The sequence below is a fragment of the Oncorhynchus masou genome, chromosome 32 (genome assembly GCF_036934945.1).
Source record: "Oncorhynchus masou masou isolate Uvic2021 chromosome 32, UVic_Omas_1.1, whole genome shotgun sequence".
NCBI lineage: Eukaryota > Metazoa > Chordata > Actinopteri > Salmoniformes > Salmonidae > Oncorhynchus > Oncorhynchus masou.
This window is the reverse complement of record NC_088243.1, coordinates 55,350,958-55,378,030: the sequence shown is the minus strand read 5'-3', so window position 1 is coordinate 55,378,030 and position 27,073 is coordinate 55,350,958. Positions and strand designations below refer to the sequence as shown.

At 42.7% G+C, this 27,073-nt stretch overlaps 2 protein-coding genes across 4 annotated transcripts; one reads left to right on the top strand and one right to left on the bottom strand.

Annotated features, from left to right (window-relative positions):
* Positions 1 to 128: 128 nt before the first annotated feature.
* On the top strand, positions 129 to 20,181 carry LOC135526229 (pre-mRNA-splicing factor RBM22-like). Of its 2 annotated transcripts, none has more exons than XM_064954405.1 (11): positions 129 to 216; positions 4,391 to 4,444; positions 4,539 to 4,568; positions 8,252 to 8,384; positions 16,999 to 17,099; positions 17,209 to 17,381; positions 17,586 to 17,786; positions 17,934 to 18,098; positions 18,277 to 18,369; positions 18,453 to 18,580; positions 19,608 to 20,181. In XM_064954405.1, the coding sequence occupies exons 1-11, from the start codon at positions 163 to 165 to the stop codon at positions 19,742 to 19,744; spliced, it is 1,269 nt and encodes a 422-aa protein (XP_064810477.1). In that variant the 5' UTR covers positions 129 to 162; the 3' UTR covers positions 19,745 to 20,181. The 2 variants fall into 2 exon arrangements, with proteins under 2 accessions (XP_064810477.1, XP_064810476.1); XM_064954404.1 differs by having other exon boundaries at positions 18,277 to 18,365; positions 19,608 to 19,742.
* Positions 20,101 to 26,594, bottom strand: LOC135526230 (myozenin-2-like). 2 transcript variants are annotated; one of them, XM_064954407.1, is made up of 6 exons: positions 26,346 to 26,594; positions 25,166 to 25,247; positions 23,666 to 23,823; positions 22,658 to 22,808; positions 21,968 to 22,142; positions 20,101 to 20,935 (listed from the first exon to the last, which is right to left on the bottom strand). In XM_064954407.1, the coding sequence occupies exons 2-6, from the start codon at positions 25,242 to 25,244 to the stop codon at positions 20,749 to 20,751; spliced, it is 750 nt and encodes a 249-aa protein (XP_064810479.1). In that variant the 5' UTR covers positions 25,245 to 25,247; positions 26,346 to 26,594; the 3' UTR covers positions 20,101 to 20,748. The 2 variants fall into 2 exon arrangements, with proteins under 2 accessions (XP_064810479.1, XP_064810478.1); XM_064954406.1 differs by having other exon boundaries at positions 25,166 to 25,250; positions 26,346 to 26,593.
* Positions 26,595 to 27,073: the final 479 nt, after the last annotated feature.

The following is a 27,073-nucleotide window of genomic DNA, read 5'->3' as shown; positions in this document are numbered from 1 at the left end:
TGATTAATGAGTTTCTTTTTCATATTTATATTTTTTTATTTAAATAAAATAGGAGGTTAATGTAATGAAAAGAAGCATGCGCCGTGCTGCATTGTGGGATGTGAATTCATTGTCGGGGCGGTGCATGCGCGATAGGGTTGTATTTTACGACCACAAGTAAAAATGGCGACGTCCCTAGGAGCTAACACATACAACAGACAGAATTGGGAAGACGCGGTAAGTATTAAATCGTAGAAATATTGTGTGTATTATAACCTGGAAAAGGAGGGTATATGAAACGATAAACTAACCTCGTAATTAATTTAACTTTGCCAATACTTCAGTATGTGAATTATGATTTGCTACCAAAGGCTAACGTCAACTAGCGAACGTTAGTAGCGCAAGCATGGCTGTGTCGCAAGTTAGCTAGATAACTAGTCAACTAGAAGCGGTTTAGCCACAGGTGAAAGGGGTAAGTAATAGTATTTGGTTTAGCTGTTTACATTTTTTTATAAACTGGCCGTAGCGGTGCGTGGGTAAAATCACCGGGGTAGCATTCCCCCTGTTAATTCATATGCTTGCGACCGTGATATATATGACTAAATAAGGCCGAGCTAATAAGACAACTAATTGGGCAACTGCTCGGCCTCCGACCTCAAGCCGCTACAGAGGGCAGTGCGTACGACCCAGTACATCACTGGGGTCAAGCTTCTTGCCATCCAGGACCTCTATACCAGGCGGTGTCAGAGGAAGGACCTACAAATTACCAACGACTCCAGCCACCCTAGTCATAGACTTTGTTATCCATGCATAGTCACTTTACCTCTACCTACATGTACATATTAGCTCGACTACCCTGTGACCCCTCTATATAGCCTCTCTACAGTTATTTTATTATTGTTCCTTAATTGTTAATCATTTAATTGTTTTGTTTTTACTTCAGTTTGTTTTAGTAAATACTTAACACTTATTTTTTTCTTAAATGCATTGTTGGTTAAGGGCTTGTATGTAAGCACGTTCATGCAACGCATGTTCACTCACCCTACTTGTAGAGAAACGCCACTGCCGCCATCCTCTCATGTTGACAAAACGTTCTATCACTCTGACATACACGACATTTATTATTTGTTGTCCTAGGCTACCTGGCTAAAATGCTTGTTCACTAGCCTAACTTACATTCATGGGTAACGTTAGATAGTTAATATTAGCCTTCTACATCTAGCTACTGTACATGTTTAACTTCCATCCTCTAGGCCAGGGTCACAACAATATTTGAATTAATGTTTGGATTAGAATCTCCCTTGTAATCATTGGCCAGTATGGAGAATTAAGTAAAACTGCAAGTCCAAATCCCTATCTCTATCTGTGGCTAATTTAACACACGGTGCTTTCTCCTGTGAGATACTTTCAGCCTCTTGTGAATTGTAGAAAAATTATGAAAGAAATGTTTTTTTTGTGTGTGTGTGGGGGAGGTTGAGTGGTAATGCTATAATAAGAAGCTGGTGGATAGTGTATTTAGGAAGCATTCAGAAACCTTGACTTTTTCCACATTTTCTTACATTACAACCGTATTCTAAAATGGATTAAAGTTTCTTTCCTCATCAATCTACATACGAAACCCCATAATGAGAGAATGTATTTATTTTTTGCAAATGTTTTTTTTATATTTTTTTAATGGGAATATAACATTTACATATTTGGCTTCAATTCAAATATAAGTCTATTATTGTAAAGTATAATCATTTGTTCTAGTAATTATTATTTAATGCAAACAATACCAGCAAATGCAGTTTTAAACAATCAAGCTGAGTGTTGGTGCTTTAAGTGAAATATGAAAAAAAATGTAGTGCAATTTTTTTATGTTTTCTGTTTCTACTTTTTGGCTAAAGTCAGATTTAAAAGCCCGCAACTTGGGCTCTGTTAAAGATATCTCTGTGATATAAAAAATATCTGGATTTTGGACTGTTTTTAGAACTATAAAAAAAATCACCACAGTTTGGCATTGAAGGGCTTCCCTAGGCTGCCGCACGTCAATTCTTTAAATTCAACAGTGCTTGTTCGTCCCATTGGGCATATCAGCTTAGAGACAGGGGAGATATACACTGCTCAAAAAAATAAAGGGAACACTAAAATAACACATCCTAGATCTGAATGAATGAAATATTCTTATTAAATACTTTTTTCTTTACATAGTTGAATGTGCTGACAACAAAATCACACATGATCAATGGAAATCAAATTTATCACCTCATGGAGGTCTGGATTTGGAGTCACACACAAAATTAAAGTGGAAAACCACACTACAGGCTGATCCAACCTTGATGTAATGTCCTTAAAACAAGTCAAAATAAGGCTCAGTGGTGTGTGTGGCCTCCACGTGCCTGTATGACCTCCCTACAACGCCTAGGCATGCTCCTGATGAGGTGGCGGTTGGTCTCCTGGGGGATCTCCGCCCAGACCTGGACTAAAGCATCCGCCAACTCCTGGACAGTCTGTGGTGCAACGTGGCGTTGGTGGATGGAGCGAGACATGATGTGCTCAATTGGAATCAGCTCTGGGGAACGGGTGGGCCAGTCCATAGCATCAATGCCTTCCTCTTGCAGGAACTGCTGACACACTCCAGCCACATGAGGTCTAGCATGGTCTTGCATTAGGAGGCACCCAGGGCCAACCGCACCACAAGGGGTCTGAGGATCTCATCTCGGTACCTAATGGCAGTCAGGCTACCTCTGGCGAGCACATGGAGGGCTATGCGGCCCCCTAAGAAATGCCACCCCACACCATGACTGACCCACCGCCAAACCGGTCATGCTGGAGGATGTTGCAGGCAGCAGAATGTTCTCCACGGCGTTTCCAGACTCTGTCACGTGTGCTCAGTGTGAACCTGCTTTCATCTGTGAAGAGCACATGGTGCAAATGGTGAATTTGCCAATCTTGGTGTTCTCTGGCAAATGCCAAACGTCCTGCCCGGTGTTGGGCGATAAGCACAACCCCCACCTGTGGACGTCGGGCCCTCATACCACCCTCATGGAGTCTGTTTCTGACCGTTTGAGCAGACACATGCACATTTGTGGCCTGCTGGAGGTCATTTTGCAGGGCTCTGGCAGTGCTCCTCCTTGCACAAAGGCGGAGGTAGCGGTCCTGCTGCTGGGTTGTTGCCCTCCTCCGGCCTCCTCCACTTCTAATGTACTGGCCTGTCTCCTGGTAGCGCCTCCATGCTCTGGACACTACGCTGACAGACACAGCAAACCTTCTTGCCACAGCTCGCATTGATGTGTCATCCTGGATGCGCTGCACTACCTGAGCCACTTGTGTGGGTTGTAGACTCCGTCTCATGCTACCACTAGAGTGAAAGCACCGCCAACATTCAAAAGTGAACAAAACATCAGCCAGGAAGCATAGGAACTGAGAAGTGGTCTGTGGTCACCACCTGCAGAACCACTCATTTATTGGGGGTGTCTTGCTAATTGCCTATTTCCACCTGTTGTCTATTACATTTGCACAACAGTATGTGAAATGTATTGTGTTGCTTCCTAAGTGGACAGTTTGATTTCACAGAAGTGTGATTGACTTGGAGTTCCATTGTGTTGTTTAAGTGTTCCCTTTATTTTTTTGAGCAGTGTAGTTATAAAGTTATATTGACTAATACGTACACACGACTTGGACAGTCATGGGAAAAGGGGTCCCTCAATAACCATCACATAGTCAGAATAGCACAGGCTCATGTGAACTGGCAGTGTATGAATTGTAAGGATGGTTGAGCCTTATCTTTTAGGGGTTCAGTTACAACCGGTTACGCGAAAGCAACCTGACACATCATCCAGCCATGAGAAGTACTGTCAGGTTGCACAGATCGTATTCTGGGTTGACTTTGGAGGACAATACTCTCTTGTCCCAACTTCTCTCTATATGCCTCCAGTTCCCATATAGGCCTAATACATCTGGCCCTCATACTTCAGACTTAATTTTGTATGATAACTCTTGTCATTGTAGAGCCTCCAGAAATATTAGCCTATTATGTTAGTATTTTGATTCTAACTCAAAACACACTTGTAAACAAACACTCACCTCACTCTCTCTCTTGGGTGTGAACCCTGCAACCCAAGACTTCACACAGGAAGTTTGTGCTCTCAGGAGATGCTTACATTTAGGCTTCCTGATGAGGTGGTTGATGTTGAAGACCTGAATGGTTAGAAGTTTGACTGAAACCACATCTTCCAACAGATGGTAAAGTAGGTGCTACTGGATCCAGCACTTGTAGCATATGGCCAGAGTACACACTGGGTCAAGCAAGAAATGTGTGAGAATGTGTAGCTTGTGACCAGAAACCACGAGGCTCTGTTATTATGATAGACCAGGATTGCTGCGTGTTGGCTGCACTTTAAGTTAACATTTTTGTATTTTCCTCCAGGATTTCCCAATTCTGTGTCAGACATGTTTGGGGGAAAATCCATACATCCGCATGGTGAGTTTCTTTCCAGTTTGTCTTTGCACTTGTTATTTTGAAATTCAAACTTTTGCTGCAGAATCCTTAATTTTATACTCATTGTTTTTAACAGAGCAAAGAAAAGTATGGGAAAGAATGCAAGGTAATATAGTTCATTATTCCAGTTTAGTCTTCTTATGCAATATAGGAAGTGCAGTATTCAGTGAATACATATCTTGAAATATTGCGTGGGGCCCTGTCACTATGTTCAATGGCCATGTTTAACCCCCTAGAGTCTATTTCTACGGCTAGAGGAAATCCAATTAGCATAATACCAAAAAATCCCCAGAAAAATCTCTCCATTTTTAATAGATTGTTTTTTTGCATTGGATATGTCTCAATCGAACTGTTGGAATCATGGGAATAGAATGATTATTATAATTCTATAGTTAGAATATAATAGTGGGCACTTAGAATACAGTCTTTGGCCTGACAATTAATGAAAATGCCAGGGAGGAGTTACGGTGACAGGGTAGGAACCAGTGTTAATGTTTCCTAGAGGACCATATAATCTTTGGCTACATTGAATGTTTTCTCTTAGCTACTTCATGTAGCTAACATATTCATGCTTTGCGTATTTCTCTCTGATTTAGAAGATACTGTTGCACAAACATGCTGATTTAGGTATAAACCATCACTCGTATGATCAGACTGTGTAGCGAATTACATTTCAGTACATTTATTAGCTAGCCAGCTAACTAGCGATTAGCATTAGCGGCTAATAAGGTTGCGACGGGTCAGGAAATTTTCCATGGGAAGTTAAGCCCGGGAATTTTGCTTAAATTCATCAAAAAAGTTAGCTTATAACAGTGAAACTTTTTTTGTGGGATATACTAGGCAATTCTAAGTCTTGTGGCATATTTTGGTTAAACTATCCCCAATTAAATGGAATTGCAGCCCTCTGCATGCACAGTGCATTCTTCATCACATATGCAGTGCAGTCTTCCATCACATGTACAGCTGATTCTCAAGATCTTGCACACTAATGAGATGCTGTTGAGCCCACGCTACTACACTGTCTGAGCCGATGACTACATACATGCTTTCTGGTAAGTTTTGATTACAATACTGGGTGGGGTGAATACATTTCATGACAATTTTGTCAACTAGTAAATAGTAGCCTACAGTAAAGTGCGTTTAAATATTTTCTAACTTGTTAACCGTTTCTGCTAGTAAGTTTTTGCTACCGTGTGGGTTTTAGCTTACTTGAGCCTGCTAACTGAGGAGTGTTTCATTTATCTTACAAAGGAGTTGTTTAAATCTAACTGCTTAACTATCTGTACATGGAATTGTATTTTACTTTCTTTTTTTCCTAATCTTTACAGGAAAATGCCACAGCCACTATCTGATGTGTGGAGACATTTCACTGCAGTTAATGTAGAAGGAAATGCTGTGTACATTTGCAAATACTGTGCCAAATCACATGTTGGACCACAGAAGGTATTTGCAATGGTGACAGACAATGCTGCAAACATGAAGGCTGCTTAGTCTAAAGTGGAGGAGTCCTACCCTCACATCGCACCCATTGGCTGTGCTGCTCATGCATTGGATCTGCTCCTCAAGGACCTCATGGCACTGAAAACAATGGATACACTCTACAAGAGATCCAAGGAACTGGTTAGGTATGTGAAGGGTCATCAAGTTATAGCAGCAATCTACCTCACCAAGCAAAGTGAGAAGAATAAGAGCACTACATTGAAGCTGCCCGGCAACACCATTTGGGGGTGTGTTGTCATGTTTGACAGTCTCCTGGGGGGAAGGAGTCTCCAAGAAATGGCCATATCACAGTCTGCCGGTATAAACAGCCCCATCAAGAGGATCCTCCTGGATGATGTATTTTGGGAGAGAGTGGTAAGCTACCTGAAACCTATATCAGTAGCCATTGCATGGATTGCAGGAGACCATGCCATCCTGTCTGATGTTCACTCTGCTTGCAGATGTAAGAGAATAAATCTGTACTGCCCTGCCCACTTCACTGTTGCTCCAAGCAGAGGAAACTGCAGTTCTGAAATGCATCAAAAGGTGTGAAGACTTCTGTCTGGAGCCCATACACACCGCAGCGTACATGTTGGACCCGAAGTATGCTGGCAAGAGCATCCGGTCTGGTGCAGAGATCAACTAGGCCTATGGTGTCTGGATGAGGGCAAGGCTCTTGGCAGTCTGGTGGAGTAAACTTCTAAGCAAGGGCTTTGGGATGGCGATGCAATAAGGTTGGCACGACTGCCAATCTCATCAGCCACCTGGTAGAAGAGACTTTGTTGATCTGTGGCTCTTTCCCCTGATGCCTCCATCATCCTCCAAATCCCACTAATATCAGCCGCCTCAGAGTGCAACTAGTCCTTGTATGGGAACACACACACCAAAGCACGCAACAGGCTGACCAATACAAGGGGTGAAAAATTGGTGGCCTGGCAATGAGCCATCCTCAACAAGGTTGGACAGTGAAGATGCGAACTCGGAGTGCTGTTAAAAAGGTGGACATTGAGGAGGTCCAGGGAGAAGACATGGAAGCCTGAGGAAGACAACCAAAGCTATAGTTTCTAGACTCTCATTTTAGAGATGTACAGTTGAAGTTGAAGTTTACATTCACCTTAGCCAAATACATTTATTCAATTTTTAAATACCTGTCTTAGGCCAGTTAGAATCACCACTTTATTGTAAGAATGTGAAATGTCAGAATACTAGTGGAGTGACTTATTTCAGCTTTTATTTCTTAAATCACATTCCCATTGGGTCAGAAGTTTACAACCTCAATTAGTATTTGGTAGCATTACCTTTAAATTGTTTCACTTGGGTCAAACGTTTCGGGTAGCCTTCCACAAGCTTCCCACAATATTTTGGGTGAATGTTGGCCTATTCCTCCTGACAGAGCTGGTGTAACTGAGTCAGGTTTCTAGGCCTCCTTGCTCGCACACGCTTTTTCAGTTCTGCCCACACATTTTCTATGAGATTGGGGTGAGGGCTTTGTGATGGCCACTTTTTTTTAAAACTTTGTCCTTAAGCCATTTTGCCACAACTTTGGAAATGTGCTTGGGGTCATTGTCCAATTGGAAGACCCATTTGCACCCAAGCTTTAACTTCCTGACTGATGTCATGAGTTGTTGCTTCAATATATTCACATATGTTTGTCTTCATGATGCCATCTGTTTTATTAAGTGCACCAGTCCCTCCTGTAGCACAGCACCCCCAAAACACGATGCTGCCACATGTCCTAACCGACTTGCCAAAACTAGTTTGTTGACAAGAAATTTGTGGAGTGGTTGAAAAACAAGTTTTAATGACTCCAACCTAAGTGTATGTAAACTTCCGACTTCATCTGTATGCTGAAAATGTTTTTGGGAGATGCGAAGGATCATCGGGGATCATTCAATATTCTTTCTTTTGTTGTTCAGTGGAATCATCCCATGTGAAGAGTCAACTCATTTAATAAAAGTTAAATTCGTAGTTATTTTTTATTGGAAGGATTTAATCATTTGCAATTATGTCTACTCATAAGGTAAAAATGTTTCTCCATATGGTAAATATATCCAATGAAAATATCTTAATTTTAAATGGTATTAATAGTAATTTGCATATATTTTCGTTAATTCCCATATATCCCCACGGAAGGCTTCCACCTCTGAATATTCCCCAAAATGTGCAACCCTAGCGGCTAACAAGATTTAGGCCCAACTTGCAAAAAAAAATACAAGCTAGCTGTTTGCAGATGTAAGAAGCGTAGCACCACAACTAAATGACTGCAGCAGAAACACTGAACTTTTTGCTCTCCACTTCTCCTCCCATCAGATCTGTGCTCGTCCCTTCACTGTGTTCCGCTGGTGTCCAGGAACAAGGATGCGCTTCAAGAAGACAGAGGTGTGTCAGACCTGCAGCAAGATGAAGAACGTCTGTCAGACCTGTCTGCTTGACCTGGAGTACGGTAGGTCATATAATTCATAGATGCCTTACCTGTACACCTTACTCAGTGGTTTCCACAAGTACGTAGAGTAACCTGTCTTCTGTTGAGCTTAAATTCTTATTTAAAATGTTACTGCAAGATACTGCCCATATCTTGAAAAATAAATTAATGGTTTTGTATTTCCATGTTTTTGATCTCAAAATAAAATGTTGTAAATGGATAGAACATCTAATTTTGTTTAAGTCTACAACAATGCTTAACTTCTTATGGCTGAGATCCCGTTAACGGGATCGAGACAACAACAGCCAGTGAAAGTGTAGGGAGCCAAATTCAAAACAACAAATCTCTTAATTAAAATTCCTCAAGCATACAAGTATTTTGCACCATTTTAAAATATATACTTCTTGTTAATCCCACCACAGTGTCCGATTTCAAATACACAAACGATTGTTAGTTGAGTGCCTATTCACAGAAAAACAGCCATTTTTCCAGCCAAAGAGAGGTGTCACAAAAAGCAGAAATGGAGAAATTAATCAGACCTTTGATATTCATCAGATAACACTCATAGGACTTCATGTTACACAATACATGTATGTTTTGTTCGATAAAGTTCATGTTTATATCAAAAAATCTCAGTATACACTGGCGCGTTGTTCAGTAGTTCCAAAAACATCTGGTGATTTTGCAGAGAGCCACATCAATTTACAGAAATAAGCATCATAAATGTTGATGAAAATACAAGTGTTATACATGGAATTTTAGATCCACTTCTTCTTAATGCAACCGCTGTGTCAGCAAAGCATGCAATAATCTGAGTACGGCGCTCAGACGACAAATCAACCCTAAGAGAGATCCGCCATGTTGGAGTCAACAGAAGTCAGAAATGGCACTATAAATATTCCCTTACCTTTGATCTAAATCAGAATGCACTCCCAGGAATCCCAGTTCCACAAATGTTTGATTTGTTTGATAAAGTTCATGTATGTCCAAATACCTCCTTTGTTAGCTCGTTTGGTAAACAAATCCGAACTCACGAAGCGCGTGCAAGTCCAGCGGAAACTATTGACAAAGTCCAAAAACAGGTCGTAGAAACATGTCAAACAAAGTATAGAATCAATCTTTAGGATGTTTTTAACATAAATCTTCAATAATGTTCCAACCGGAGAATTCCTTTGTCTGTAGAAATGCTATGGAACAGAGAACTATCACGTGAGCACGCGAGACTGAGCTCGTGGCTCTCTGCCAGACCTCTGACTCATTCTCCCCCACTTCGCAGTAGAAGCATCAAACAAGGTTCTAAAGACTGTTGATATCTAGTGGAAGCCTTAGGAAGTGCAATATGACCAATATCCCACTATCTTCAACAGGGAATGAGTTGAAAAACTATTAACCTCAAATTTCCCACATCCTTGTTGGATTTTTTTCTCAGGTTTTTGCCTGCATATGAGTTATGTTATACTCAGACATCATTCAAACAGTTTTAGAAACTTCAGTGTTTGCTATCCAAATACAGTGGGGCAAAAAAGTATTTACTCAGACACCATTTGTGCAAGTTCTCCCACTTAAAAAGATGAGAGGCCTGTCATTTTCATCATATGATGACAGACAAAATGAGGGGGGGAAATCCAGAAAATCACATTGTAGGATTTTTTATGAATTTATTTGCAAATTATGGTGGAAAATAAGTATTTCGTCACCTACAAACAAGCAAGATTTCTGGCTCTCACAGACCTGTAACTTCTTCTTTAACCTGTTAACTCTGGGGGCGCTATATCATTTTTGGATAAAAAGACGTGCCCGTTTTAAGCGCAATATTTTGTCACAAAAAGATGCTCGACTATGCATATAATTGGTAGCTTTGGAAAGAAAACACTCTGACGTTTCCAGAACTGCAAAGATATTTTCTGTGCGTGCCTTAGAACGTGAGCTACAGGCAAAACCAAGATGAAACGGCATCCAGGAAATGAGCAGGATTTGAGGCTCCGTTTTCCATTGTCTCCTTATATGGCTTTGAATGCGAGAGGAGTGAGTCAGCCCTTTCTGTCGTTTCCCCAAGGTGTCTGCAGCATTGTGACGTATTTGTAGGCATATCATTGGAAGATTGACCATAAGAGACCACATTTACCAGGTGTCCGCCCGGTGTCCTGCGCCGAAATTGGTGCGCAAAAGTCAGCTGCAAGTATTTTTCCACAGAATTCAGAGAAGAATGCAGGCTTCCACGAACGATATATCAATGAAGGGATATGTGAAAAAACACCTTGAGGATTTGATTCCAAACAACGTTTGCCATGTTTCGGTCGATATTATGGAGTTAATTCAGAAAAAGTTTGACGTTGTAGGTGACTGAATTTTCGGTTCGTTTCGGTAGCCAAATGTGATGTACAAAACGGAGCGATTTCTCCTACACAAAGACTCTTTCAGGAAAAACTGCACATTTGCTATGTAACTGAGAGTCTCCTCATTGAAAACATCCGAAGCTCTTCAAAGGTAAATGATTTTATTTATTTGGTTATCTGGTTTTTGTGAAAATGTTGCGTGCTAAATGCTACTCAAAATGCTAAGCTAGCTTAGCATACTCTTACACAAATTAGTGAATTGCTATGGTTCAAAAGCACATTTTGAAAATCTGAGATGACAGTGTTGTTAAGAAAAGGCTAAGCTTGAGAGTAGGCGCATTATTTTCATTTTATTTGCAATTTTCAGAAATCGTTAACGTTGCGTTATGCTAATGAGCCTGAGGCTTTAGTCACGATCCCGGATCCGGGATGGGGAGTTTCAAATTTAAGAGGCTCGTCTGTCCTCCATTTCTTACCTGTATTAATGGCACTTGTTTGAACTTGTTATCAGTATAAAAGACACCTGTCCACAACCTCAGTCACACTCCAAACTCCACTATGGCCAAGACCAAAGAGCTGTCAAAGGACACCAGGAAAAAAAAACTGTAGACCTGCACCAGGCTGGGAAGACTGAATCTGCAATAGGTAAGCAGCTTGGTTTGAAGAAATCAACTGGGAGCAATTATTAGGAAATGGAAGACATACAAAACCACTGATAATCTCCCTCGATCTGGGGCTCCACGCAAGATCTCACCCCGTAGGGTCAAAATGATCACAAGAACGGTGAGCAAAAATCCCAGAACCACACGGAGGGACCTAGTGAATGACCTGCAGAGAGCTGGGTCCAAAGTAACAAAGCCTACCATCAGCAAGGGCATTGAAGATGAAACGTGGCTGTGTCTTTCAGCATGACGATGATCCCAAACACACCGCCCGGGCAACGAAGGAGTGGCTTCGTAAGAAGCATTTCAAGGTCCTGGAGTGGCCTAGCCAGTCTCCAGATCTCAACCCCATAGAAAATCTTTGGAGGGAGTTGAAAGTCCGTGTTGCCCAGCAACAACCCCAAAACATCACTGCTCTAGAGGAGATCTGCATGGAGGAATGGGCCAAAATACCAGCAACAGTGTGTGAAAACCTTGTGAAGACTTACAGAATATGTTTGACCTCTGTTATTGCCAACAAAGGGTATATAACAAAGTATTGAAACTTTTGTTATTGACCAAATACTTATTTTCCACCATAATTTGCAAATAAATTAATTAAAAATCCTACAATGTGATTTTCTAGATAGTTGAAGTTTACCTATGATGAAAATTACAGGCCTCATCTTTTTAAGTGGGAGAACTTGCACAATTGGTGGCTGACTAAATACTTTTTTGACCCACTGTATGCATTATACTAGTATATCTTAGTTTCTGGGACTGAGTAGCAGGCAGTTTACTCTGGGCACCTTATTCATCCAAGCTACTCAATACTGCCCCCATCCTTAAGAAGTTTTAAAACGCATCAGGAGACTACTTTTGAGGTCTGGGAAACACTGGAGAATTTTTGAATTGGGTGTAGTTACCCTTTTAATTCAAGTGGGCACCTAGGCTTTTTAACAGTGTTGTTGTAGTGCACATGATGGTAGAGTTTGCAAAACATATACCCACTGGATTGATGAATATAATCATATCATTCTGCCATGTAAGCATAGGATATTTTGTAGTTAATGTTTAATTGAGCAGGTTTTTGGGAAAACCTTACCATCTAACAGAAGACTGTTTTCATTAGCATCATTGCTAACAGCTACAGAACGTGGTAGACGTGTGCACCACACACGCAGATGGGCATTCTCGTTGCCTCTTCGGAAAGGTGGTTCCCTAATTTTCATATTTGGACCAGAATGAGATGCTCCACTACCGATTGTTCCTGCAGTGATGATTCTTCATCAAATGTTATCTGCAGTTAATCACCAAAAAGCCTAGGCCTACCAGTATCCTATGCAAATTAAAGAGACAAATGAATGGCTCTCTCACCGATTCGCTAAGGTACACTGACTGACGAGTCACTCACTTTTGCGTCACTGCCTGGCAAGCCCCGGCATCCTAGGAAATCCTTTGGTTTACTTGTCCCGATGCGATACCATGGACATATAACCACGTTGTATCATTTATGAATGGCAAAGGGATATAGGAGGTTGATTTTATTCAGTCAGTTCAAAACCTGTTTTAAACTGGTCAGCACTCACTGTTCAGTTTTTTAAATATTATGTTACGTTTATTTAACCAGGTAGGCTATTTGAGAACAAGTTCTCATTTACAATTTTGACCTGGCCAAGATAAAGCAAAGCAGTGTGGCAAAAACAGAGTTACACATGGGATAGAGAAACGTACAGTCAATAACCCAATAGAAAAATCTATGTGCAAATGTAGTTAGATTGGGTGTGCTATTTACAGATGGGCTGTGTGCAGGTAAAGTGATCAGTAAGCTGCTCTGACAGCTATTGCTTGAAGTTAGAGAGGGAGATATAAGTAATCAATCAACGCACAGTAAATGGCCTTCTATTCGCCACTACACTCAAATTAAAATAAATTGTCAGAAAGCCTCTTAAGTTGTGGATTTCGACTCATCGTTACCACTTACACTGAGTAACATTACGAACACCTTCTCTTTCCATGATAGACTGACCAGCTGAGTCAAGGTAAAAGATGTGATCACTTTTTGAATCGACTTCAATCAGTGTAGATGAAGGAGAGGAGAGAAGTTTAAAGAAGGATTTTTAAGCATTGAGACATGGAGAGGGTGAATGGGCATTTGAACAGGGTATCGTAGTAAGTGCCAGGTGCACCGGTTTGTGTCAAGAACTGCAATGCTGCTGGATTTTTCACACTCAAAATTTTTTCCTGTGTGTATCAAGAATGGTCCACCACCCAAAGGACTTCCAGCCAACTTGACACAACTGTGGGAAGCATTGGCGTCAACATGGGCCAGCATCCCTGTAGAACGCTTTTGACACCTTGTAGAGTACATTCCCGATGAATTGATGCTGTTCTGAGGGCGAAAGGTGGGATGTGTGTAACTCCAATATTAGGAAGGTGTTCTTAATGTTTTGTACACTCAGTGTACATAACATGGGACATGCAATTTCACGAGCATCATGCACTCTCCCTCGTCCGTGTAAAGAAATTTGACTGCAGCCAGAGATCTATGTATATGTCTCTGTCCTGACAATGGGAGCCGTTGTCCCAAAGGCGAATTGAGTTTTGCGCAGTACCTTGCCCCAAACTTTAGTCTGTTACTAGCCGGCTAGTACCTGGTACTCAACCCTTCACCGTAGTGACTGATGCCCTATGTACATAATCATTAAACATTGGTTACTTAAGTAATATTTACCATTCCGTTTTACACACCATATGTATATTCTAGTAGACGCGTCCTATATAACTATTTCTGTTTATATACTGTCCATAATGTCTATTATACACACCATCATATACATAGTGCATTCGGAAAGTATTCAGAACCCTTGGCTTTTTCCACATTTTGTTATGTTACAGCCTTATTCTGAAATTGATCAAAGTTGTTTTCCCCCTCATCAATCCACACACACACAAAATCAGGGTTTTAGAAGTATTTGCAGCTTTATTAAAAACATTTTTTTTTAATGCAATTATATTTACATAAGTATTCAGACCTTTTACTCGGTACTTTGTTGATGCACCTACAGCCTTGAGACGTTTTCGGTATGACGCGTCAAGCTTGGGACATGTTTTTGGAGTTTCTCCCATTCGTCTCTGCAGGTTGGATGGGGAGCGTCGCGGCACAGCTACTTTCAGGTCTCTCCGGAGATGGTCGATAGTGTTCAAGTCTGGGCTCTGGCTGGTCCAGTCAAAGAAATTCAGATTTGTCCCAAAGCCAATCCTGTGTTGTCTTGGCTGTGTGCCTATGGTCGTTGTTCTGTTGGAAGGTGAACCTTTGCCCCCAGAATCTTGTTTCTCATGGACAGCGTCCTTTAGGTGCCTTTTGTCATGTGCCTTTTACTGAGGAGTGGCTTCCGTCTGGCCACTACCATAAAAGCCTGATTGGTGGACTGCTGCAGAGATGTCCTTCTGGGAGGTTCTCCCATCTTCACAGAGGAACTCTGGAGCTCTGTCAGGGTGACCATCGTGTTCTTGGTCACCTCCCTGACCAAGGCCCTTCTCCCCCGATTGCTCTGTTTGGCTGTGCGGCCAGCTCTTGAAAAAGTCTTGGTGGTTCCAATCTTTCATTTAGAGTGATGGAGGCCACTTTTCTTTTGGACCTTCAATGCTGTAGAATTGTTTTGGCACCCTTCTCCAGATCTGTGCCTCGGCACAATCCTGTCTCTGAGCTTTACGGAAAATTCCTTTGACCTCATGGCTTCGTTTTTGCTCTGTCATGTACTGTCAACTAGAGGTCGACCGATTTTTCATCCGACCATTGGAGGACCTTAAAGCCGATACCGACATAATTAGCCAATGTTTTAAAACTTTTTTTTAATCTAAGTAATTGTCATTATTACAAATATAACAATACTGAATGAACAATGAACATTTATTTGAACTTAATACACAAATGAAATCTATTTAGTCTCAAATAAAAAATACATGGTCAATTTTGTTTAAATAATGCAAAAATGGTGTTGGAGAAGAAAGTAAAAGTGCAATATGTGCCATGTAAAAAAAGCTACTGTTTAAGTTCCTTGCTCAGAACATATGAAAGTTGTATATTCAAAAGTTCAATATTCCCAGTTAAGAAGTTTTAGGTAGTATTTAAATATATGAATGATATTATGACACCAACTATTTCTCTACCATTTGTATTTCATATACCTTTGACTTGGATGTTCAAATAGACACTTTAGTATTGTCAGCCTATTCTCAGGAGTTGATAGGCTTGAAGTCATAAACAGTGCAGTGCTTCAAACATTGCGAAGAGCTTCTGCAAACGCAGTAAAGTTTGAATGAATGCTTGCGAGCCTGCTGGTGCCTACCACCTAACGCTCAGACTGCTCTATCAAATTTATTATAATATAATAAACACACAAATACCAGCCTTTGGTCATTAATATGGTTAAATCTTGAAACTATAATTTTGAAAACGTTTATTCTTTCAGTGAAATACGAAACCGTTATGTATTTTATCGAACGGGTGGCAACCCTAAGTCTAAATATTGCTGTTACATTGCACAACCTTCAAGGTTCTGTCATAATTAGCAACGAGCCAGGCGGACCAAACTGTTGCATATACCTGGACTCTTCTTGCACTGAACACGAGAAGTGCCACAATTTCCCTAGTTATTCATGTTAGCAGGCAATATTTTCTTGTAACTAAATATGCAGGTTAAAAAAAATTGTATATACTTGTGTATTGATTTTAAGAAAGACATTGATGTTTATGTTTAGGTACATTTGTGCAATGATAGTGCTTTTTTCACGAATGCGCTTTTGTTAAATCATCACCCGTTTGGGGAAGTTGAAGTCGGCTGTGATTTGACGATAAATTAACAGGCACCGCATTGATTATATGCAACACAGGACAACCTAGTAATATCATCAACCATGTGTAGTTAACTAGTCATGATGTGAAGATTTTTTTTTTTATGAGAAGTTTAATGCAAGCTAGCAACTTACCTTGGCTCCTTGCTGCGCTCGCGTAACAGGTGCTCATCCTGCCAAGCAGTTTCCTCGTGGATTGCAATGTAATCGGCCATAATCGGTACCCAAAAATGCAGATTAACGATTGTTATGAACTTGATATTGGCCCTAATTAATCAGCAATGCCGAAAATCTGTGTATGCGAACCCCAAAAATTGTATTTGATTGTGTTTGGGATATCCGGTGACAAGCTTAGGTCCAAAATAAGCCCATAAAACGTTAGCTTGAAGTGGAAAATGTAGCTGGCTAATTAGCCGACTGCCAGCGCTAATGGACAACACTGCTTACCACTTGTTCAAGTCATGGGGACCTTGACTTTACTAAAGCCACATGTAATTGGGTTTTTCCACCTGGGTACTGAATAGTACCGTACCCGAGCTGGTACGGGTGGATACATATTTATTACTTTTGGGTGTAGTTTTTGTTAAATATAAGGCATACTGAGGAGCGGGGGTATTGCACCTTCGCCCATATTTTAAAACCGGCTGGATGAATCTAAGCAAAAACAAATAATCTGTAAATATTAACTTTCTTTTGATGAGGAAGTCACATCGGTTACATTTTTTGGAAAACCAAAGTATGCCAAAACTAAGTCCCCATTCAGTACCGAATCCAAGACATTTACACGTCTGTGCTCGACAGGTTTGCCAATCCAGGTCAGGGACACCGGGCTGGACATCAAGGATGACGTGCCGAAGTCAGACGTGAACAAGGAGTACTACACACAGAATGCTGAGAGAGAGGTATGTGTGGAGAGATGGCTGCATCCCCGGTATTTCTGTGTTCACATTCAACTTCCAGTGTTTTACCCCTGTTAACCCCCTCTATCTCCCTGACTCCCTGTGTCCTCAGATAGGGAACTCTGATGGGACACGGCCAGTGGGTCTGCTGGGTAAGGCCCCCAGCTCCAGTGAGATGCTGCTGAAGCTGGCCCGCACGACACCCTACTACAAGAGGAACAGACCCCACATCTGCTCCTTCTGGGTGAAGGGAGAGTGTAAGAGAGGAGAGGAGTGTCCTTATAGGTGAGAGCGCAATCTAAAAGATAGCTCCATCTCTTAATAAGGGCTACAGTTGGTTCATGTGCAATGACTATATAGATACAGCCCCTCCTGTCTCTGTGATTTGTAATGACATTTCACTTGGTGGTGCTGTTGAGCAAGAAATCAACCTACATTGACTGGGGAGAACTATTCCTTCTCATGCACATTCTCTCCCTGCCGCATCAGGCACGAGAAGCCCACAGACCCAGATGATCCCCTGGCAGACCAGAACATTAAGGACCGTTACTATGGTATTAATGACCCAGTGGCTGACAAGCTGCTGAAACGGGCCTCCACCATGCCCAGACTGGACACGCCTGAGGACAAGACCATCACCACACTCTATGTAGGGGGGATGGGAGATACCATCTCAGATGCAGAGCTGAGGTAGGTTTCTGATTATAGTGTCAGTTGATTTGAACTTTTTTTTATTTATTTTTTATAAATATACCAGGATTGCTGGTAGTCAGTTTTAATGATCTGTGACGCAGTTGGGAACTTGTGCCCTCAATCGTTGTGTGTCTGTTTCTACAGGAATCACTTCTATCAGTTTGGGGAGATCCGGACCACCACCATTGTCCAGAGGCAGCAGTGTGCCTTCATCCAGTTTGCCACACGGCAGGCAGCTGAGCTTGCTGCAGAAAAGTCATTCAACAAGCTCATCATCAACGGACGCAGGCTCACCGTCAAGTGGGGCAGGTAAGAGGTGAAAGCTTACCAGTTATGAGGAAAGGAGGAGAATGTATTGGAAGTCCTTCCTTTCTAGACAGATGGTGACAACCTTGTAGGGCAAAAATATTTGGGAGTATTTATATTTGGTCTCCATGCATCCCTGCACCCTACTCACTGTGTACCCTAATGTGTTGTGACTGTCCAGGTCTCAGGCAGCCAGAGGAAAGGAGGCCTATCAGGATGGGGTCAGTGAGATGGGAACCAGATTAGACCCTGTGCCAGGACTGCCTGGAGGTAAGTCTGTCTGGGAGGCTTTGAAAGACTGTGTGTGTGTGAGAGCCGGTCTGTGTTCTTGTTCTGACTCTCTTCTCTCTCCCACAGCTCTCCCCCACCCCCTGCTCTGGAAGAAGACGCTCCCACTAACTACTTCAATCTGGACCCTGGTACATCTCCTAATGTCATGAACATCTCTCTGCCCCCGCCGCCCGGCATCAACCCACCACCTCCAGGTACCAGTCACACCTTTGTTGCCCTGGAAAAATTCTGGCCATACTTATAAACTCAGCCAAAAAAGACATGTCCCTTTTTCAGGACCCTGTCTTTCAAAGATAATTATCTTTCAAAGATGACTTCACAGATCTTCTTTGTAAAGGGTTTAAACACTGTTTCCCATGCTTGTTCAATGAACAATGAACATGCACCTCTGGAACTGTCATTAAGACACTAACAGCTTACAGACGGTAGGCAATTAAGGTCACAGTTCTGAAAACTTAGGACACTAAAGAGGCCTCTCTACTGACTCTGAAAAACACCAAAAGAAAGATCCCCAGGGTCCCTGCTTATCCGTGTGAACGTGCCTTAGGCATGCTGCAAGGAGGCATTAGTACTGCAGATGCGGCCAGGGCAATAAATTGCAATGTCCGTACTGTGAGACGCCTAAGACCGTGCTACAGGACAGACAGCTGATAGTCTTCGCAGTGGCAGACGACGTGCAAAAACTGTCCGAGTTACATCAGGAACGCACAATCCCTCCGTCAGTGCTCAGACTGTCTGCTATAGGCTGAGGGAGGCTGGACTGAGGGCTTGTAGGCCTGTTGTAAGGCAGGTCCTCACCTGACATCACCGGCAACAATGTCACCTATGGGCACAAACCCACCATCGCTGGGCCAGACAGGACTGGCAAAAAGTGCTTTTTGACAAGTCAGGGTTCTGTCTCACTGGGGGTGATGGTCGGATTTGTGTTTATCGTCAAAGCCTGTACTCTGGAGCGGGATCGAGGTGGAGGGTCCTTCATTGTCTCGGGCGGTGTGTCACATCATCGGACTGCACTTGTAGTCATTGCAAGCAATCTCAACGCTTTGCGTTACAGGGAAGCCATCCAAATATTTACACATGTTAAATTTGCTGAAAATAAATGCAGTTGACCGTGAGGACATATTCTTTTGTTGCAGTTTAGTATGTCACTGAGCTAGCGCTCACACAATGTGACACCTAATGTGTACCTTGTTCATTTATGTTGTGTTTTTTTACCTTCAGGTTTTGGTGCGCCTATGTTCCACATGGGTTCGATGGGTCCCCCTCCTCCCATGGGCATGAGACCCCCAGGACACATCCACTACCCGTCCCAGGACCCCCAGCGCATGGGTGCCCACGCTGCCCGCCATGGCGACTAGTTACCATGGTGATACTTTGCTATGCCAAACATCTCTGGTTGAGATAATTGGCCTGGGCAGAAGTTTCTCTTAGGCACAGGTCTAGGATCAGCTTACCCTCCCCCAGTCTTCACCATCGTAATTATGGGGTGAAATGCATAACGGGCCTTACATCAGCATCCAGTGGCAATGTCATCTAACTTTGAGGTTCACCCGGGTGTTAGAAAATGTCATGGATCAGTGTATTTAGACTTACAACATCAGAATGGAGAAATTGTTGAAATGTACAAGGCATCCTGCAGAGCAGCCCCTTGAAAGGACCATTTTTAGACCTGTTGATTTTCATTCATATTATGGATTTGATTTTTGATACAACGTTCATTTTCCACAAAAATGATTCAGTTTATTATTGTGATGTTTTGTTGTCCACTTCTGCCATTAAAACAAGTTCTCTATCATTTACGTTTAAAGCAATCAATATCACAAAATCAATCCTTTATAACAGAGGGCAAGAAAGACGGAGGAAGGAAGTGTGATGGTAGGAGAGAGGGAAGGGAGCCAAAAGTTATGTCGAGTTGTAGAGTTGGGAAATGGGGCAGTTGGGCTAAGTACGAGGCTGTTTTTGATTAAAAAAGAAACAAATCACCTCTCCCCTCAACTGGCCTTCGTTTGCCTGGGCTCAACTCTAATAATGAGCTGTTGATTGATACAGACGTCCTCAGTTGGCCTCCGCACAGGCACATCCACAGAGCTCTCATCAGGAAGCAATCTTACCATTCACAAGTCTTTCCCTATGGCACTGACTGAATACCAGAGTCCTCGAGTTAGAACTTGCCCTTAACCACAGGCCCTTATCCTAATATAACCATTAAATAGATGAAAGCATCTTAATATAAAAATAGTTTGGGGCTACCTACTCTAGAGGGAGTCATCTTTGAATCAGGAGGGAAGTGTAATAAGAGTAAAACGATGCTTAAGTCTTTCAGCCTGCGAATTCACAAAGGTCACAGGAAGTGGTGGTCCTCTCACAGGTCGGTGGATTCAGGGGAGTAGTCGTGACCCCATCCCCGTGGTACTCTGTTGAAGTTGGGCCGTTTACACATGCGGTCCAGGGTCGTACCAGGGAGGCGCTGGGAGTCCAACAGCTCGAACCCCATCACTGGGATGACCCTCATACTCTTCTGCTGTGCGCCTCCGAATGGCATGGCCGCTCTGAGGGAGAGGGATGCTTATGTTAGACGTGTATATTTGAGGAAGAGTGACTCAGTAGCTTACATAACACCAAAGACGTTCTCTGGGTATCAGATCTTTCTCACTCAACAGGTGGGTAGAAATAAGCTTTTAGATGTTCTGTGATACCCAGGCATCCACACAGAGCTCCACTAATGACCCTGGCTGGCCTGGTTTAACTAATCTTTCAGGTCGGAAATAATCATCTTGGGAATTTAGTGAGAATCCTTAATCATCCGACGATAGATGGGGCTTCATCCCAGTTGTCCCACACAGTTTGTATGCCTCACTTTAAACTTAGACTTAATTAACCCCAGATACCTTGTTAATTAAAGGAGTAAATCAATGCATCTGTGTGCTTCAGTTACTGAATGATTGGTACCAAAATGACTGACAGTAGACTAATAGTTGTGTGTGAGGAGAGTCTCAGACCAAGTTTAGCCTTTGTTCTTGCCTCATCGGTGTGACGCAATCTTGCGTGTGCCAGGGTAAGATGAGCCCCTTTGTGCGCCATCAGTCTTTAAGGGGCTGAAAGGCATGCAAGCCCCCTGGGGGATCATTTCTCACGAGCCCATGTTAAAATAGCCGCCCGCCTGACAGCCACAGTCCAAGGGGGTGCGAGTCAGAGGCGGGATTGCTTTCAAACAGTGGAAACATGGACGCGTGCCGAGGAAGCTAATTTAAGAGATTATTGTGATATTCATTTGATAACATGCTTCGGTCATCTGCGGCTCTATTTGATGATGATCCTGTGCTAAACGTGCATTAAGCCTCAGCCCGAGCCATGTTCGCTTTGATGAGTGGGGTCTTGAATTTGTCTTTCCAAAGAATACATGCATAATATTGTCCTGCCTTTGTACTGTGAAGTGTGCAGTCCTCAGAGGTCGTCTATGTTTGTGACTTGGCTATATGTGTCAGGGTTCCATGTGAACTCAGTTCCTCACCTGTTGAAGCACCTGTAGTTGGCGGGCTGTAGTGTGACCCCCTGTGGGTTAGTGAGGTAGTGAGACTGACCTGTTGAAACACCTGTAGTTGGCGGGCTGTAGTGTGGCCCTCTGTGGGAACTGGGTGCTGAGGGAGGACCTGAGGTCGTCACTGTCACCCAGGGCCTCCCTCCAGGGGGAACAGTAGGACCTGGTTGTCAGGTTAAACTTCTCACAAGGGATCTCCTTCAGGGGACCCACGTAGCCTGAGGTCAAAGGTCAGTCCCAGACTCAGTCCCTGAAAGCTCTTAGGGTTTACACATTTAAAGCAGGTTGTTTGATCTGATGTTGGTCCTGGCTACAATAGAAATGGTTAAACTTGGTGTAAATCCAGCACAATAAACAAGGCTTAGCTGGCTGTCACTCAGACCCAAAAACGAACCTACTGTTAGGTCAGGACACAGATACACTGATAGACTCAACACACTAGCACCCAGAGTGTTATCAGATATTCTCAAGCACAGCTTTAAAAACAGTCAGAGCAATAGTGTGTTGTTTAACCTTGTCCTTCCAAAATGTAACGTGTCCAAAATGGGTGGTTAAACCCCCTTTGTCATAACAGCACACTCAAATGGGTAGTTCATCCCAAAATCAAAGTTTGTCATTTCCATAGCTCAAAAGTAATCTGAAGTAAAGCTGAGCCAATATTCCAACCCTTTGAATGTAGGGGTGACCTATCCCTTTAAGCCATGTGGTTCTAATCACTCATGTTACCAGCTACCTGGGGCAATGACGTTGGGGCTGCCGTTCATGGCCTCAGTCTTCTGTAGAGTGGTGATCAGGCTGTGGTTGCCAGGCATCAGATATGCCTGGTTCTCTTTCCCCCTCTGGGGCCCCTGTATGGTCTGGGGGGGAAAGGGCTCTGGAAGGCCCTGGGCAGGGACACAATAACATTCTGGATTAGCTACATTCAAACTCAGTTGTATGCATTATCATGGGAAAATAACCACCTTGGAATAACAACCAATTTTGGGGACAGTTCCACTGCCTCAATCATACAGCCAATGATATCCACTCATTACAGTAGATTTCGCCTAGAATTTCTATGTTTCCACCTGACAGGTGCTATATAGAACCTGAAAAGGGTTATTTGGCTGTCCCCATAGAAGAACCCTTTTGGGTTCCAGGTAGAACACCATCCACAGAGGGTTATACATGAAACACAAAATAGTTCTACCTCTTTGCTTTTCCATGTAGAACCCTTTCTACAGAGGGTTATACATGGAACCCCAAAAAGTTATACCTGGAACCAAAAAAGGTTCTCTTATTGGGACAGCCAAAGAAGTGTGGCCCTCTGATTTCTACCAATATCCTTGGCCCATTTCTCGTGCTCCAAGGGGACAGAGTACAGCAAAGCAGAAAGTGAGAGGGGACAGCCAAGGTTTCACTGCCTCATCAAACAGCTCTAACCATAAATCCAACAGGCTAACAAGCTGCTTGCACAATACTGCACATCAGGATGACAAGTCCGTGGGTCTAACAGTGTGGATAGCTCAGTGGATATGTCTGTATATGTACAGTGTTACCTTATTGTGTTTCCATAGAAATAAAATATCTTTGAACATTAATTGAGCATTCTGTTCTACATTGAAATGTCATGGCATCTCTAGTGGAGAGAGGCAGGGTGTGTGTGTTTGACATGTGAGAATGTGTATGTATGAGAATGTCTGTGTGTGTGTGTGTGTGCGTGAATTTGTCCGTGCATACATGCACGTGTGTGTGTTCTTACATTGCTGTAATGGTCATGGACTTGGTTCTCCAGTGTAAATCTCTCCACCCGTCTCAGTCTCTCCTGGAACATGCGGGAGCCGCGGTTGGACGGAAGGTTCAATTCCTCCATCATCACATCCTTGGGAACACTGATCTTCTTCCCCAAGTTCATACCTCCTGGCACACACAAACAAAAGCACAGCATAAAGATAAAGTATTATGTTTGTCTTTCACTAGGTCTCAAAGTGCTTTCCATTGTATGGGGTAAGTCACTCCATGTACCACTAAGTCAAAGTAATTAAACCATTTTAGTAAGTAAGACAAGTAAGCAGGGAAAGGCATGAACTGGAGACACAAACAGACAAATACCGAGAATAAGAGAGTTACAGGGAATCAGATCAGATAGAATCTGATTTGCTGTATCTGTCTTTGACTTGCACAGTAGCATTTCTATCTGTTGGCTTGTGTCAGTCAGAGAAACCCTGTGAATGTTGAATCACAAAGATAGAACCTGGCTTCCCCCAGCAACAGGGGTTTCCTCATGACTCATGAAGTGTTCTTTTTCAGTACGTAGGAGATTAAGGTCTCTGGCTCCTCTCAGCTCCAAACTATTTATTGAAGATCAACTGACCCGACCCGTAAACCATAACCTCAAATATCATATCATCACTTATCCACAAAGCCCTAGTGTTGAGTTTCCTATTTGGCCCCATGCATGGCCACCAGATTGTAGCATTACACTATAACTTTGGAATAGCCCTGAGAGATGCAGGCTGAGGGTGTGTAATGTTTTTTGTGGTGCAGTGTTGCATTGGTAACTGGGTATATCAATAGGATGTTTGTAAGAAGTATCCCTTATAGGAACTCTGCCTCTCTCTTTCTCTTTTTCTGTCTTTCTCTCTCTCTCTCTCTCTCTCTCTCTCTCTCTCTCTCTCTCTCTCTCTCTCTCACTCACTCTCTCAGTAAAGTTTATGTGAATTCCTGCCTTATGCCAGCTGCATTGTCGACAGGACTTGCCTTTTGAAGTGCCTGTTTAAAACCCACCAACCGGAGGATCACATTATGCTGAGTCAGATGGGCCTGATGCCAGCACCCGCTGCTGGCTGAGACCATCAGAAAACAGACAAACAAAACCACTAGGAATTGCCTCCTGAGTATTGTTCGGCCCACTGAGAGTTCTAACTCCAGAGTTTTAATGTAGAGTCTCTAGGGTTTAATCCGTTAACGTACTCTATAAGTTTGTGAGTACTACTGTGTTGCGGCGTGTGATTAATAATTATACTCTGTAGCCTATGCCTGGGTGTATGAACTGTTTGCTACTGCTGTCTAAGTCAAACCTAATGTCCCCGCTTTGGAGTTTAGTCAGGTTTATTCAGTTCCATGTCTAGGCTGACAGACATTTGAACTCTGCTGTTCTCAGAGCTGATCTCCCCTTCGGGAGATCAATAAAGTATATTCAGCTGAATGGAACTGTAGAATTGAATGGGAATAGTAATTGAATATATCTCTATAGTCTTACCTCCCCTGGCCTCTGTACACAGAGCCTTGGCTTGCTGTATCCTCTGCTTGGACAGGTCATCATACACTGATTGCATCATCTTCTTCTGGTGGCGGATGGATGAGGTGAACGGATGAACAGAGTTCACGTTAGGCTCTGGTTTGGGAATACACGCTCAAACACATCTTTTAGATCTTTTACAAGATCACAGTAGTTGGCTACAGTGTGTCACTCAAAGACCCCCACCCCCCCCCCCCAACAAACAAAAAAACATGCACATATATATGAATTAATCAGAGTATAATTTTAACAGTTCCACACGACTCATCTTTTGTGTATGGAAACGTGAATAGAACTCATGAATATGTTGTTTGAGCGTAATATATTTTCTACATCTAATATAGAAAGTCCCTTAGAGATGAGCTTTTTTCTGGAAGCTATCATTAACTCTGAACACCACAGTAAGATGTATGCTCCAAACATAAGCTGTAGCTGCATGACTGCTCCCCATCAGCGGTGGTGTAAAGTACATAAGTAAAAAATACTTTAAAGTACTTTTTGGAGGTATCTGTACTTTACTTTACTATTTATATTTTGGACAAATTTTACTTTTGCTTCACTACATTCTGAAAAAAAGAATGTACTTTTATCCCATAGATTTTCCCTGACTCCCAAAAGTACATTTTGAATGCTTGGCAGGACAGGAAAATGGTCCAATTCACACACTTATCAAGAGAACATCCCTTGTCATCTCTACTGCCTCTGATCTGGCATACTCACTAAACACAAATGCTTGGTTTGTAAATTATATGTTGGCGTGTGCCCCTGGCTATCTGTGAAAATAAATAAAAAATAACTAGAAAATGGTGTTGTTTGACTTTTACTTAAGTAGTATTTTACTGGGTGACTTTCACTTTTACTTGAGCCATTTTCTATTAAGGTATCTTTACTTTTACTCAAGTATGACAGTTGGGTACTTTTTCCACCTCTGCCCATCAGCATGGCTGGCAGATGGATAACAAATAACATGTATAAACAGAAAGTTACATCTGTGTTTCCTGCTGTAAGACATGTAGATTACATTTTCACACACATCTGTTGACATATTCACACTGCACTGTGCTGGACAATACCCAAGTTGGAGTAAAATCTTGCACGTTGCCTAGATCAACCCCAGATCCTGCATATGATTCTATCTTACCTGTCTCTCTTCTCACAGGTTCAGCCGTAGAGGTGATGTGAGGTGAAATGAGGTGATATGAGGTGAGTATATCGCTGTGTGATTTATCGTCTCTGGATCTGGGATGACTCCCTATCCCACTCTGATGCTTCTCATCTGTGAGGGAACAGTTTGTATACCAGTGATCCCTGGATGCTCCGGGTGCTAACCTCACGGGTTATTTTAACAGAGGCGAGGAGCGAGAGAGCCAGGGGATGAGGGGGGCAAGGGGGTAAGTTGAGAGGGCTGGTTGGGAGGGGGTGTAAGGGTGTAAGGATTTACAACCCTGCCCTCCTGTGTCCCTGATAATACAAATCTGATCCCCTCTGTGTGTGTGTGTGTGTGTGTGTGTGTGTGTGTGTGTGTGTGTGTGTGTGTGTGTGTGTGTGTGTGTGTGTGTGTGTGTGTGTGTCCGTTCATCATGCCAAGGAGCAGCTAAATGCTTGGCCTCCACGTCTGAGGGCTCAGTGTCACTGTCTGGACGGAGTCAACAGCTGTTCCGTCAGAACACACACACACACACACACACACACACACACACACACACACACACACACACACACACACACACACACACACACACACACACACACACACACACATTATGCTTTATGCTTTATCACATGCTTTATCTTGGCCAGGTCGCAATTGTAAACGAGAACTTGTTCTCAACTTGCCTACCTGGTTAAATAAAGGTGAAATAAATAAAC